Raw genomic sequence first — 14,015 nt, 5'->3', positions numbered from 1 at the left:
TCATTGTCCAGGAAATTGTACACTAAAAAAGGTGGAGGGGAGGGGTTAGGGGTGTTAAAGGGGAGAGCATCATGTCCAGTTGTTTGTGGATTAAGACTTTCACCCCCACCATTTTTGTATCTGTCCAGACATTCCCCTCCGTTATAGCCACCCCAGCAATACCTCTATTCACACTTTAAGCAAAGTTAAGTCCAGTGACCTTAACCCATCAGGTTTGCTTTTTGTCTCAGTGAAACGTTTCCCATCATTAGAATTATGGTCAACAGAATACTGATTACGAACACCAAAATGAATGTGAAAATGGAATCATTTTAATCACACTCAGTTGACATGTTGCAAGGATTACTCCTTGATGACTCTGAACAGATTTCTTTGTAAAATCTAAATCAAAATAGGACATGTTTGTTGTACACGGAATTATCTTGTACAGCCTAACTCTGAATGCAGTCTTCTTCTCCAGAATCTGTCTAATTGGGAAGTGTTGCATTATCATTAGACCTATATCAAAACAGCTGATTTCTGAATGTTGGAGCTGGGACTTTCCCTACTTGGATACCCCCATATCCGCCATATCCAGAAGCCCTAGGAGCTCTCGAACGTCTGCTTTAACAGCCCCCTCCATTAGTTCATTATGTAAGACCTGCCCAGCCCCTCCATGCAAACTCATGTACTCACTAGCCTCTGACCATCGTGTCCTCTTAACATGTCCATCAACATCAATAGATTTTTGTTTTGGAAGCCTGAAGAAATGTAGCTGTGGTGCAATAGGGAGCCCCTCAAACTACCTGGTGGTGCAGAGATCCATAATTTGGTCGTCCCAGGCCTCAAAAATAAGGTCCTTTGTGTCGCATTGTCCTTGTGCCCCCCTCCCACACCTGCAAATGCTGTTGAAGTCGAAAATCCATCTTGACTCACTCCCTTGCCATCCCCATCATTTTTAGTTGACCGATTCAGTGGCCCAAGCCCATTTGGGTGTCACACAAGTACTTTTTCAAGATCTTCTGTTTTTTGTTCCCTTGCTGCTTCCTCCTATGGTACTTTTACTTTTGTCCCTTTTCCAAGATACTCAAATATGTGATCCTTGGGTAATGAATGTACATTGTTCCCTACAAAAATTATTCCAATTAATAATGGCTCAAGTGCTGTGCCTTTCAAAATCACTAATCTTCGCATATTATGAGAATAAATACCACAGCATGAATATAATGTTACTAAATGTTTTTGAAAATTAGAAAAAATAAACTTCAAAATATGAAGGTATTTTAACTGAGATGGAAAAGCAGCTCATTGACCAATTCGCGTGAGATGGGTCGTATCTGGCCACTAGGCTCACCACCCGCAAGGTAGTAACACTGTACCATTTAAATTAAATTTGTACACAGTATTATAACTAGTCGAACTTTGCACCTACGACCCTAAACACAGCAATGCATTAAAATGTATAAAGGCTAGACCTTCACATTTATCATAAGCTAGTCCTTGATCGCTCCACTCCCGTACCCTGGAGATTCAAGGAAGATTTGTAGACCATCTTTCCATCACACAACAGTACCGTTTATCTTGGTCAGTAGCAAATAGCACACAAACACCTGAATTAACATTCCATACTGCTAGGTGGTCCCAACAGTTTAAGGCTCTGAAAAATATGATAGACATCCTGCTGGTGTTTCTATGAGGCTCTTTGTGTAATTAATCTTTATAATACTTTTTCACAAGTTTAAAGAATCTATTGCAATTTCTGGGCAGAACTGGAAACCTAAAATAATTGATTAGCCACGATGTAATATGGGAGCACAAGTATTTTTGCTAGGGTGAATACAGTTTTTACTGCTGCTTATAATTTATTCACAGTTGTCATTTATTGCAGAAAGAGCTCCTGTGCGATGACCTTGCCCACGCAACCGAGCAGTTAGACCTGTTAACAGAGGCCTCCAACAGGCAGGCTGGGGTACTGCAGCTAGTCCAGGAAGATCTGAGGAAGAAAGAAGACCTAAACCACCAGCTGCAGCAACAGGTTGAGTGTGTTTTCTTTTTCATTAGCAAAGTAGAACACAGTGCTAGCGCTGCTGTTTGGTGTTCTCAGTGTGAGTACTGGAAAGAACATTATTGCAAGAGAGTTGAAATTATACTTGGAGACCAAATTTGTCCGTAATTGTTATAACCTTTCTTCTGTGTTCTCAATATCGGTGGGCCCCACTTGTGTATCTCTTCTGTCTGTCAGTGCAAATAAGTGCGTTATATGTGTTTTTTTCATTGCTGGGTAAAAAGCCATAATGTGAAGATAATTTTGATGCCCTAGGCAGATAATAATAAAAAGCTTTTATTTTAGTGTTAAGTTTCAGGGCAAGGTAAAACAAAGACTTGCAAGATCCACCAGGCTCTATAATCATTTTTTAGTCTTGACCACCAATTTTCAGCAAGTGTAGGACACTTTGTACACTCAAGTAGAATCAGTGAAAGTAGGATTTAATACACTTTCTTCAATATGCACTACAGAAACAGAGAACTGGAAAACACGAAGTGGTAAAACAATAGTACAAAAAGGAACAACACTGATTCAGAAAATGTCTGCCGGTAGATCCTGCATTCACAACACAAACCACTAATTATGCCCAACCATCTCATGCACAAGTTTGTGTGTGACCTGCACTGACCTCTTTCAATGGTATCATGATGGTAAGTCTCAAGTCCCTTCTCCACATACTTCCAGATTGCCAACTGTGTATCTTCTTGGGACAAGGTAAAAATAGTTTTTGTTTTACCCTGAATATATTTGAACTTCTATTACTTCAAGAAGGTGGTTCTCCACTTAACCCAGAGTCTGTGAACCTCGCCTAAGTTATCAACAAAACCTTCCATAAGCACCTTGAACAATGCAGGTGAAAGCAGTCAGCAGAAGACCCGTAGTTGACAAATGTCCAAAGCCTTTCAAGAAAAGAATGAAAAGGCTCACCAAGGTCCCCATGCCTCTGAAGCTTGATGGTACCCCCTGACCAGTGAGCACAGTTGTCTTGATTCGGGAAACTTCCCTTTGTGTGCATCACACCTCCCCTCCCCTCCCCAGACTTAAATCTATTGCCGCCAGAAGCTTATTTTTTTTCTTGCCATCAGTTGGCCTCCAACCTCAGGTATTTTTTTTCTTTTAACCAAAGGTAAACATATTTTCACCTCAGCCTGATATGCTCAAGCAGATCTTCAAGCACTGCCGAGTTTGTACATTTGATGGCAATACAATATACGGAACACTATGTTTGCATTACTCCGTGCATCTGAAAGAAACAATTATTTATAGATTCCTTACCTTAGAATTACCCCCAGGCGTCAGACTGGATCTGGGGAATTTTTTTCGGAGCAGTACCCCTGCATGTTGGTTGGTGACGTCAGTTGACTCTGCATTCGTCGTCTGCGTCGTGATCACCGGGATGATGTTGCGGTATCTACTTAGATGCAGCCCTTTCGTGCTGCTGTCAGTTCTTTTTTCTTTTATTTCGCACCAGCCAGCGCAGATCCAGAGATAGCGGTACCTCTAGTTTTTTTTAACTGTAATTTTTCGACTTTTGTCGACATCTTTTTCGTGTAGTTCGACTCCTGGTGCACAGGAATGTCACATCGGCGGACCGGCTTTAAACTTTGTGACTCCCGTTACAAATTGATGTATGTTACGGATCGGCACCTTGTGTGCCTGTGGTGCTTGGAGTGTGACCACAACCCAAAGTTGTGCTCTGACTGTCGGGCCATGAATCGGAAGTCTTTGCGGGAGCGGTTCCAAAAGCTTCTGGAGGCCCGCCAGTCAGCTCTGCACTGCTCGAGGTCCCGGTCAAGATTAAAGTCGCGGAACCGGTCGCAGAGTCACCACCGACACTCCTCTTCGAAGTCTTTGTCTTCGGGTAAGTCGAAACACAAAGGTCTGGACACCTCTCCAGACCGTGGCATGCTTTCTCCCCCTACTGTAGCTACGGAGGAGGGAGCTTCTTACGCTGTGGTGTTCCGTAGGGCGGCTGAGGCTTTGTACCTTGAGCTTCCTACTGTGGTGGTCAGGACCAACCTCCTGACCCAAGTGCTTCAACCGGCAGCGGCCTCTTCGGAGCCCTGCTGCCGTTCAATGAGGCTATCACAGACATCCCTGTAGATAGGATGATTGCACCACACCACACCACTGCCCGGCCCTGGGCAACCCCATTTCCCTCTCCCAACACCCTAACCCAAGAGCTTGGTGATCCACGCTTCAACTTCCTAAGGCGCGTTCCCTACTGCTCCACCAGATGGGGAATCCAAGAAGCTGGATCATCATGGGGGGGAAGAAGATTGTCTTCCGCCCGCTTAGGACTGCAGTCGGTGAACACCGCATGTCTCTTGGGCCGTTACACCAACTCTGTGTGGGATACGGTTGCGCAGGTGCTGTCACAGTGCCAGGAGGAGGCCCGGGCCGTTCTCTCCTGTGCAGTGGCTGAGGGTAGAGATGCAGCGAAGTTCGCCATACGATGTGGGCTGCGCACTGACGACTCGCTAGGTAGGACGATTTCAATTTCGATAGCCCTGAGACGCTACGGCTGGCTGAGGTCCACTGGCTTCTTGGACCAATCAACAGTTTTGGACATGCCCTTTGATGGTCGTCGCTTACTTGGCTGACAAAGCGGACAACACGCTCGAGAGCTTTAAAGATTTTAGCGCCGCAGCCAGATCCTTGGGCCTCTCTACCACCTCTCGCCCCGCGCAGTCTGCTTTTTCCTTGGTTATGGAAGGGCTGCCTCACCACGTTCTACCCAAAGTCAAAGGCCTGCGCGAACTACCCAGCTTCTGTGCGGCCGGGGACGCGGGACCCAGCTTTGTGGGTCTAGGGGCCAGCGGGCGGGATCAGTCCACCAGTGCCCCCTCTGCAGCAGCCTCCAAACCTTTCTAGCCTGACCTTTCAGGGCCACCAGTTGCCAGTGGGCGGCAGGATTCACCATTACTTCCCCCATTGGCACAACATCACGTCGGACAGGTGGGTTTTGCAGATAGTCCGAAGGGGCTACTCCCTCCCCATCGAGACTACCCCTCCCTCCAGGCCAACCACATTCCACACCATGTCGGAGGATCATTTGGCCCTTCTCCGTCAAGAAGTTACGGCTCTCTTGGCCAAGGGGGCTATCTAGCAAGTTCCTGTGCCAGAAGTAGGTTGTTGTTATTCCCACTACTTCGTGGTACCCAAGAAGGACAAAGGCCTGCGTCCTATCTTGGATCTCAGCGACATCACCCACTTCATCCGGAAGGAGAAGTTCAAAATGTTGACATTAGCTCAAGTCCTGTCTGCCCTCAACGTTGGAGATTGGATGGTAGCGTTGGACTTGCAGGACGCCTATTTTCACATCCCCGTCCTGCCTGCCCACCGACATTACCTATAGTTCATGGTAGGCCACGAGCATTTTCAGTATACCGTACTCCCCTTTGGCCTTACCAGCTCCCCTCACGTGTTCACGAAAGTGATGGCGGTGGTCGCAGCGCATCTGCGCAGATCAATGGTTGCAGTCTTCCCCTTATCTCGATGACTGTTTTTTGAAGGCAAGTTCGTCCCAGGCTGTTGTCTCCCACCTCCAGACTACGGCGAACCACCTGCATTTGCCGGGGTTCACTATCAACTTGCCGAAGTCACACCCGAATTCCTCTCAGAAGCTCCTTTTTATCAGGGAGGTTCTGGATACAGCGCAGCTCCGGGCTTATCCTCCAGAGCAGCGAGTCCGGGATATTCGGGCTATGATTCCGATCTTTCACCCTCTATCCCGGATTTCGGTCAGAATGACCCTGAGGCTGCTGGGCCTCATGGCTACCTGCATCCTGCTGGTGGATCATGCCAGGTGGCATATGCGTGCTCTGCAGTGGGACGTGAAGCTCCAGTGGGCACAGAATCAGGGAAATCTTTCCGATTGCGTCCAGATCTCTGAGGGCACTGCCCATCAATTTCAGTGATGGCTAACGAACCAGGATTGGGTCAACGGCAGATCCCTCTCCCTTGCCCAACCAGAGTTCACGGTGGTAAAAGATGCATCACTTCTGTGATGGGGCGGCCACATGGGGGAGGCGGAGATCAGAGGCCTCTGGTCTCTAGCGGATTCCGGGCTCCACCTCAACCTTCTGGAGCTCCGGGTGATTCATCTTGCACTGAAAACACTCCTTCCCTCTGTTCGGGAAAGAGTAGTGCAGGTGTTCACAGGCAACACCACCTCCATGTGGTACTGCAACAAACAGGGCGGGGTGGGGTTGTGGACCATATGTCAAGAGGCTCTTTGCCTTTGGACATGGTTGGAACATCAGGGCATGTCTCTGGTGGTTCAACACCTGGTGGGTTTCCGTGAACGCCAGGGTGGACGAACTCAGTCGCAGGTGCATGATTGTACACGAATGGCGTCTTCACTCAGACGTGGTGAAAGGTCTCTTTCAGCAGTGGGGAGAGCCTTGGTTAGATCTGTTCGCCACAGAAGAGAACGCGCAATGTCAGCAAGTCTGCATGTTGGAATTTCCAAGGCGGCACTCGCTCAGCTATGCTTTTCGTCGCAAGTGGAGTTGCGGTCTTCTATGCGCCTTTCCGCCTATACCACTTATGCCCAGGGTGCTGAAGAAGATAAAGTGCGACTGGGCCCAAGCCATTCTTGTGGCTCCGAATTGGGCATGAAGAGTGGTAACCCGAGCTATTGCACATGGCCATTGATCCTCTGATCAGACTGCCTCTTCGGGAGTATATTATGTCGCAGCAGCAGGGGACGGTCCTCCACCTGCACCTGTTCAGCCTTCACCTCCTTGCGTGGAGATTGAGCAGTGACAGTTGACAGCTTTTGACCTTACTCCCGAAGTCTGTAATGTAATCTTGGCAACCAGGCATCCCTCTACTGAAACGGCATATGCCTGTAGATGGAACAAATTTGTGGCATGGTGCACAGCAAAGGCTGTGTATCCCCTTTCTGCCCCCCGTTTCAGAAGTTCTCATCTTCATTCTTTCTTTCGCCCAGCGTGCTGTGCTCTGGGCACCCTCAAAGGCTATCTTTCGGCCATTTCGACCTTTCTTCGGCTTCTTGATCCGCCTTCTCTTTTCAAGTCCCTTATTATAAATAGATTTCTTAAGGGTATTACTTGCCTCTTTCTTCCTATTCCCTTCGTAATGCCGCAGTGGGACTTGAATCTGGTTCTAATGTACCTTGTGTGTGCTTCTTTCGAGCGTTACATAATTGTCCTCTCAAACTCTTGACTCTTAAGACTGCTTTTCTGGTTGCCATCACCTCTGTTCGCAGGGTGAGTGAGCTGCAGGTTCTTTCTTCTAAACCTCCTTTCCTGGCTGTTCATCCGGACAAAGTTGTACTTAGAACTAGACCTTCTTTTATTCCCAAAGTGGTTACCTCTTTCCACTTTACTTTGCCCACCTTCTTCCTGCCCCTGCATCCTTCTGAGGAGGAGGAGAGACTCCACGGTGTGGATTCAAAACGTGCGTTATTCTATTTGGATCGCACCAAACAATTCCGGGTGGACGATGAACTCTTTGTTGGTCTTCGTGGGCGCTAAGAAAGGTCGGGCCGTGCAAAAACAGACCATCTCTGAGTGAGTCATCCTTTGCATTAAAATCTGTTATTCCATGGCGAAAAAGGAGCCTTCAGTAGGACTGTGGGCCCTTTCCACCAGGGCGACTGCAGCCACTACTGCTTTGGGACGTGGAGTCCCCCTTAGGGACATCTGCCAGGCAGCCACGTGGGCATCCCTGCACACGTTCACAAAACATACTGCCTAGACTGCCAAGTCGGGAGAGACGGCTTCTTTGGATGTTCAGTTCTCCAGGATTTTCTGGTGTGAACTTAGTTCGCAGACCCACCTCCGGGGTTGGTATTGTTGGGGTAACTATTCTAAGGTAAGGAATCTATAACTAATTGTCTCTTTAAGATGAACTAATTACTTGCCTTCTGTAACGATATATCTGTAAGAGACCTATATTAGTCATAGATTTCTTGCTGCCTCACCCATCCTCCCCGTTCTGCGAACTGACGTCTAGGGTAATGGACTGCCTTTCAAGGCCCTAGTTTTGTGCACCAGTGGTCAGTGTCTTACATGGCTCTGCGCTTCTGCCGTGGAATGTCATGTAAAGAACTGACGTCAGCGCACAGGTGCGGCGTCTAAGTAGATACCGCGACATCATCCTGGCAATCACGGTGCTCACAACGAACGCATAGCCGACCGATCCCACCTACTGACCCACAGGGGTACGTCTATGAAAATATTTCTTTGGATCCAGTCTGACGTCTGGGGGTAATTCTAAGGTAAGGAATCTATAACTAATATATGTCTCTTACAGATATATTGTTACCAAAAGTAAGTAACTTGTTAGTCACTACACACACCTTCCTGCCGACTCTTTACAACTCCCACTAGAGGATGATTCCATGTTCCTGTGTATGTAGAGACAATGGTTTCCTTTATGTATGACCATTATAATGCACCATTCATCAGCCTTTATATCAATTAATGTATACTCCTAATGGCTCGCTGCTTATGTTCCATGATGGCACCCACGTTTGCACTTGAGTGTTTGTACACTTAGGAGTGCTTTGTTTGTCTTTGCACCGGGTAACATCAATCTGTACATGTGAGCAGGGCTATACTCTGTTGGACGAAACGTGTCTTGTTGAAGTGAAAGTTGGTCCACGTACCCTGAGTGAGCGTCTATATTTGTTATATTACAGCATATCATAAAGCGCATTCACGCCAAAAAGGTTTTATGGCATTAGAAAGAGCACAGATTCAGAGAAGACTCCAAGACTGTATAGGAGGTTGTGGCTCTGATGTTTAAGGAGAAGAGAATTCCAGACTCCAGGAACAAGCACAGCAAACCTGATTCCTCCAATTTCTTCTTGTTAAATTTAGGGACCACCAATAAATGTTGGCGTGCAGACCTAAGATTGCGCTCTGAGATAATATTCTGGAGGTCACAAAGTTAGGGCTCTTCCTGGTTCGAGATTTGAAGGCGAAACACACAGTTTTGAAAAGAGTTCTCTGAGCAACAGGGAGCCAGTGTAGTTTTACCAGCAGAGGTTTGGTGTGGCAAAATCTAGGCTGACGTCAGAACAATCTAGCTGCTTGGTTGGGATATAGATGGAGCGTCTGACTCAAGCTCTTAGGAAGGCCCAATTAGAGTTTGCATGGTCAATCTGGGACATGGCAAGGGCAATAATCTGAATGTTGGCCTCCAGTAAGTCCCACACAGACCCCTTAATCCACCACTCTGCAAACACGCTTCCTGAAAAATGCCTGGTTGTGGGATAAAGTCCACTTTACTCCTGAGGGTCTTTGGGGGCCAAAAAGCCATCCTGGTACCTCCTGTAAGTCCTACACAGTGGGATTCCTGAGAGCTGGTTGGAGGCCCAGCCCCCTTTCTCCACCACTCTGCAAACGTGACTACAACCTAAACAACATGGAAATTCACTGAAAAAAACAAAGATTAGAGGGACCTATTAGCATATTTTTAAAAAACGTAGAAATGCACTGAAAAGAACCATAGGTTAAAAGGACATTACAGTTAGGAAGTAGCATGTAAAACACCTTAGAAATAAACTGAAAAAACAAAGGTTACAGGGGAGTTCTAGTTAGACTACATTTCACTCATACAAAACCAGTGAAATTCAGAAGTTATAGTTCCCTGAGCGAACTATAACTCACGCCCCACAATGCACTGCTTATGAAATCACAAATTACATCACTCATGACATGGTAAGTAACATCACTCATGACATCTTCCAGTGATTGTGAACATTTCGGAGTGTGTGTGTGTGGGGGTGTGTGTGTACATAGATAGAGATAGATATAGAGAGATATAGAGAGATGTAGATGTATAGGGATATATATATATATATATATATATATATATATATATATATATATATATATATATATATATATATATATATATATATATATATATATATATATATATATATATATATATATATTATATATAATTATACTTATCTGTAAAACACTTACATTTTCATAGTAAAGGTGTATTTATGGTAAAATAAAAATTCTAAAGACTTTCGTTGTAAAGACAGTCGTTGTTCCAGGGTAGTCGTAAATGCTGTCGTGGTTCGGTCATACAACCATTCTAAAATGTACTTTTCTTTTGTGTTACATTGAAACTATAAGATAGGTTTAACAGGACCGATATAAAGAAAACAAATTAAGTGCAAAGTGTTCTGCATTTACAATGTTTATTTTTACACACTAAGGAGGATTAATTGCTAGATGTTTGTATCAAAGCTATGTCTACAAGGGTCAGCTTGCCAGATTTGCTTATTAATGTTCTAAGAGCAGCACTGTCATCATGAAAGACTTTTCCCCCCTCCAAGCACTGAAAGGGAGGAAATGCTCTGTTTTGTTTAACCACTTGGTTGTTAAAACCTTTTTGGAAGTTTAGGGTACTTCTGCTTAAACCTTTATAACTTTTGTTTTCCTCAAAGGTTATCCACTATAAATTTGCATCAATATTTTTCCAACATTCTGGAGATTCTAAAGGTACCCAGGGTGTGTAGATTCCCGTTGAAGAAACCTAGCAAATAGCCAAAATATAGCTACATGTTATGGGCTTTACTAGTACAAATGGGGGGAAAGTGTTGTGAATGTAAGCATATGGTTTATTTTATCAAAAAATAGCATCAACTAAAGAATTGTTGTGCTAAGGTCACCATGTTCCCAGGTTTCAGAAGTAAGCTGAGTTGTATTAACTCCTTTTTACCGCAGTTATTGTATTTTTCTACCTACTTGCAGTTTGTGGTGGAAACAGGTGTGAAACCCATGAGTGGTGATACTGAAGAATTTGCAGTCATTTCAGCACAGCGCTAACACTGACTAACTCTTGCATCGGGTGTTAGCCCCCACAGTGATTGCAGCTATCTTGTTCTTTATTTTTACATGGGGTGCCCACACTCCTCATTCCATACGGCGGACTGGCATTTCGCCACCTAAAACTGGAGCACTGATCAATTAGGTTCTGCACTGCATGCGGAAAATGCCCATCGACCGGATGATGCAGCCTAAAGTCTGCATAACTTCCCGGAGAGCAATACACATCTAAAAAATAGACAATATTCTAAATTGAGCAAGGGGTTATTTGTTTAGATCCCTCAAGGTTTTCCCAAAGAAATTGAATGTTGAAATAAAAAGGTGGGGGAATACATTTAAAAAATTGCCATTGGTCATAACATACTGACTTGTAATTTTTTGTCACAATGGCTGATTTACAAAAGCAATATGTATGCTAGACCCTCCCTGTTGTCTGGATATATATAGGGTTTGTAGGTTCTCCAAAAACACGAAAGAGCCAATAACCGAACTGCAGCATATGACTTTTCTTTATGTATCAACTCTATAACAATTCATTTGGTAAATCCTAAGGAATTAAAAAACGGGTGTGAAGGAAATCAATGTAATTGTGAAACGTACAGAAGATACTGAATACAGGATCTGTGATTTTGTTTTTTGTTATTGTACACATCTGAATTTGTGGTTACTATGTGATTCAAAGGGCATGTTTCAAAATGTGATTTTTCTTGCACACTAGACTACATTTGGAAACCAAAAATGTTGAGAATTCCAGTTGGCAATAATAAATCCTCTAATATTCTGTGTTCCCACTTCTTTCTGGATTAAAATTTGTAAATTGGAAATGCACGCTTTTTATTATTATGTGGGTAGCTGTCGCATTTGGGTCATAGCTCAGCTGCCTCCTAGGGAAACTGCCAAACCAGACGATATGAAACCTAGACACCCAAGGGAGTGTGGTGTGACTCGTGATTTTTAAAAAAAAATGTAAACCTTGCATACCTCAAACTTTGGCAAAAACACAAATTTCCTTACATTTCTGTGAGGGAACGTTCCAAAAGATGTGGGGGATCCCCCAAATGCCTATTATCCAGCATTTCCACACTTCTGTTAAAAATGGTACCCCCCTTGTGTGGCTGGACCTAGCGCCCACAGCACAGAATGCTCGAAAACCCAACATGGAGATGGCGGAAAACCGGAGAGAAAAATGACCATGTTTAGTGACGTGGCTAACTGGGGATTTTGGATCCTGACTTGTCCATCACTAGGGAAACCTAGCAAGCCCAGGCATTTCTGGAAACTAGACACCCAAGGGAGTTTTGGATGGTGTTATTTGCATGGATCTCAGCGTGTTTTGTTTTGTGTTGTTTTTACCCAGAAGGCCTTGGAAACCTTAAACTTTGGCTAAAACACACAATTTCCTCACATTTCTATGAGGGAAAGTTCTGGAAATTTCAGGGATCCACAAAGCCAACCACTGTTGCCACATTTGAACGGATATGACTCCGCGCTCGCAACAGAAAATGCCCCAAAACACAACATGGACAGATCAAGTTTCTTCCCTCAAAACAACCCTTAAAAAAAAAATATATATATATATTCAGTGTAGCTATCCAGGAAAACTTAACAATCCCAGCTAATTCTGAAAACTAAATACCCAGGGTAGACCAGGGTGGTTTGGCTTGCATGGATTCCCCTACTTGCTCTTACCCACAATGCCCTACAGACCTCACCTTTTTAAATGAAATACATCATTTCCTCATATTTCCGTGATGGAAATTCCACAACCTATACAGGTTTAAGAAATGTCCTATGTCCCAATGTTCCCAAATGTTCGATAAAAATACAGCCTTGTTTGGATTGACCTAGCACCATCGACACAAGGCCCGAAATTGTAATGTGGAGACATTATTTCCTGTCAAAAATATCCTGATTTGGCATTTGGTATAGCTGTGGTATTTGAGCCCAGCTCAGGTGCAACCTTTGGAAACCTGCCAAACCCAGAACGCTTTTAAAAATAGACACCTGGAGGAGGCCAGTGTGATGTGCCTTGCACAGATCCCATGAAGTTTTCTTAACCACAGTTCCAACCTCAACCTTAACCTAAAATCATGCATTTTTCTAACATATCTGAGTTGGAAAGTTCGTGAATCTGTGTGGATCCACAGAATTCTTGCCACGCACCTCCTGATAAAAACACTATTCCATTTGTATATCTGGGCCAAGCGCCCTACAACATGAGCAGATTAAAATGGGGCCTAAGCCAAGACCATGTTGTGTTGGAAAGGTCTCTAGTTTGACTCATTAGTTTCCTGTATAGCAGTTGAGAAGACATTGGTATTTACCCTCTCTCTGCTGGCTCGCATGTAAAAAAAAAAAAAAAAAGCCCTGAAGAATGAAAATGTCCTCTCCTTTGCTATCGGGATGATTTATTCCCCAGGCGGGCAGAAAGACTGAACCTGTTTTCTGGTTGGGGCACGACGCAATGCTAAACCCTTATTATTTGTGTATATTGTTTTCCTCCGGGTATCTAGTGGGCTTTCTGTCCCCCAGGTAGTGGTCCGGTGGCAGATTGAAAGGTATACTTCCACAGTCCGTCCAGCCTGGTTGGTCAGCCCCCACCCATTTTATTTTTGGGTCTGACAGGCTATGCCAACCCACTCCTTATTTTTTTTTTTTTTTTTTTATAATTTAGATTACCTGGTGGCTAGTATGTTTTCTGCCACCCTTGAGCATAAACACCCTGGGAGTAGTGAGTAGTAGAAAGATTGATTGTGCTCATGGAGGGAGGGGGGTATCAAAGGCCCATTGTACGGAGTGAGCCCCCACAAATAATCCCTGATAGTGATCGAAAGCATTTTCACCAGCAAAATGTGTCAAACCTTTTTCCCTTATTAGAATCATCAGGAAGAACAGTTCCTGAATCCTACAAGATTTACTTGGGTCCCCTGTAGAGTTGCTATTAATCCGTGGAGCAACAAAAAAAAAGGGTGGGGGCGGGGTTGAGCGGTGAGATACGCCAGATAGGGTCCTCCACCTGCAGAAGGGTTCGACACGCCGGGCCCTGCTGTGAACCCCAAATCGCGCATGGCAATGGACGGATCATTGGAAAAAAAAACACCGAAATTTGCTCATGGCTAAGGTTAAACTGATGTTATAGTTGGGAATTGTAATAATATCTTACT

At 44.7% G+C, this 14,015-nt stretch overlaps 1 protein-coding gene across 3 annotated transcripts in view; it reads left to right on the top strand.

Moving 5' to 3' along the window:
• Nucleotides 1-14,015, top strand: part of KIF15 (kinesin family member 15) — a 927,215-nt gene that overhangs the window by 520,949 nt on the left and 392,251 nt on the right. For all 3 annotated transcript variants that reach the window (XM_078663524.1, XM_078663523.1, XM_078663522.1), the window contains exon 27: nt 1,868-2,014. In XM_078663524.1, coding sequence (XP_078519650.1) covers nt 1,868-2,014 — 147 coding nt within the window. The remainder of the gene's footprint in view (nt 1-1,867; nt 2,015-14,015) is intronic.

Source organism: Lissotriton helveticus, chromosome 10 (genome assembly GCF_964261635.1).
Source record: "Lissotriton helveticus chromosome 10, aLisHel1.1, whole genome shotgun sequence".
Lineage (NCBI taxonomy): Eukaryota > Metazoa > Chordata > Amphibia > Caudata > Salamandridae > Lissotriton > Lissotriton helveticus.
The sequence above is the reverse complement of the archived record's forward strand: the minus strand, read 5'-3'. Positions and strand labels throughout refer to the sequence as shown.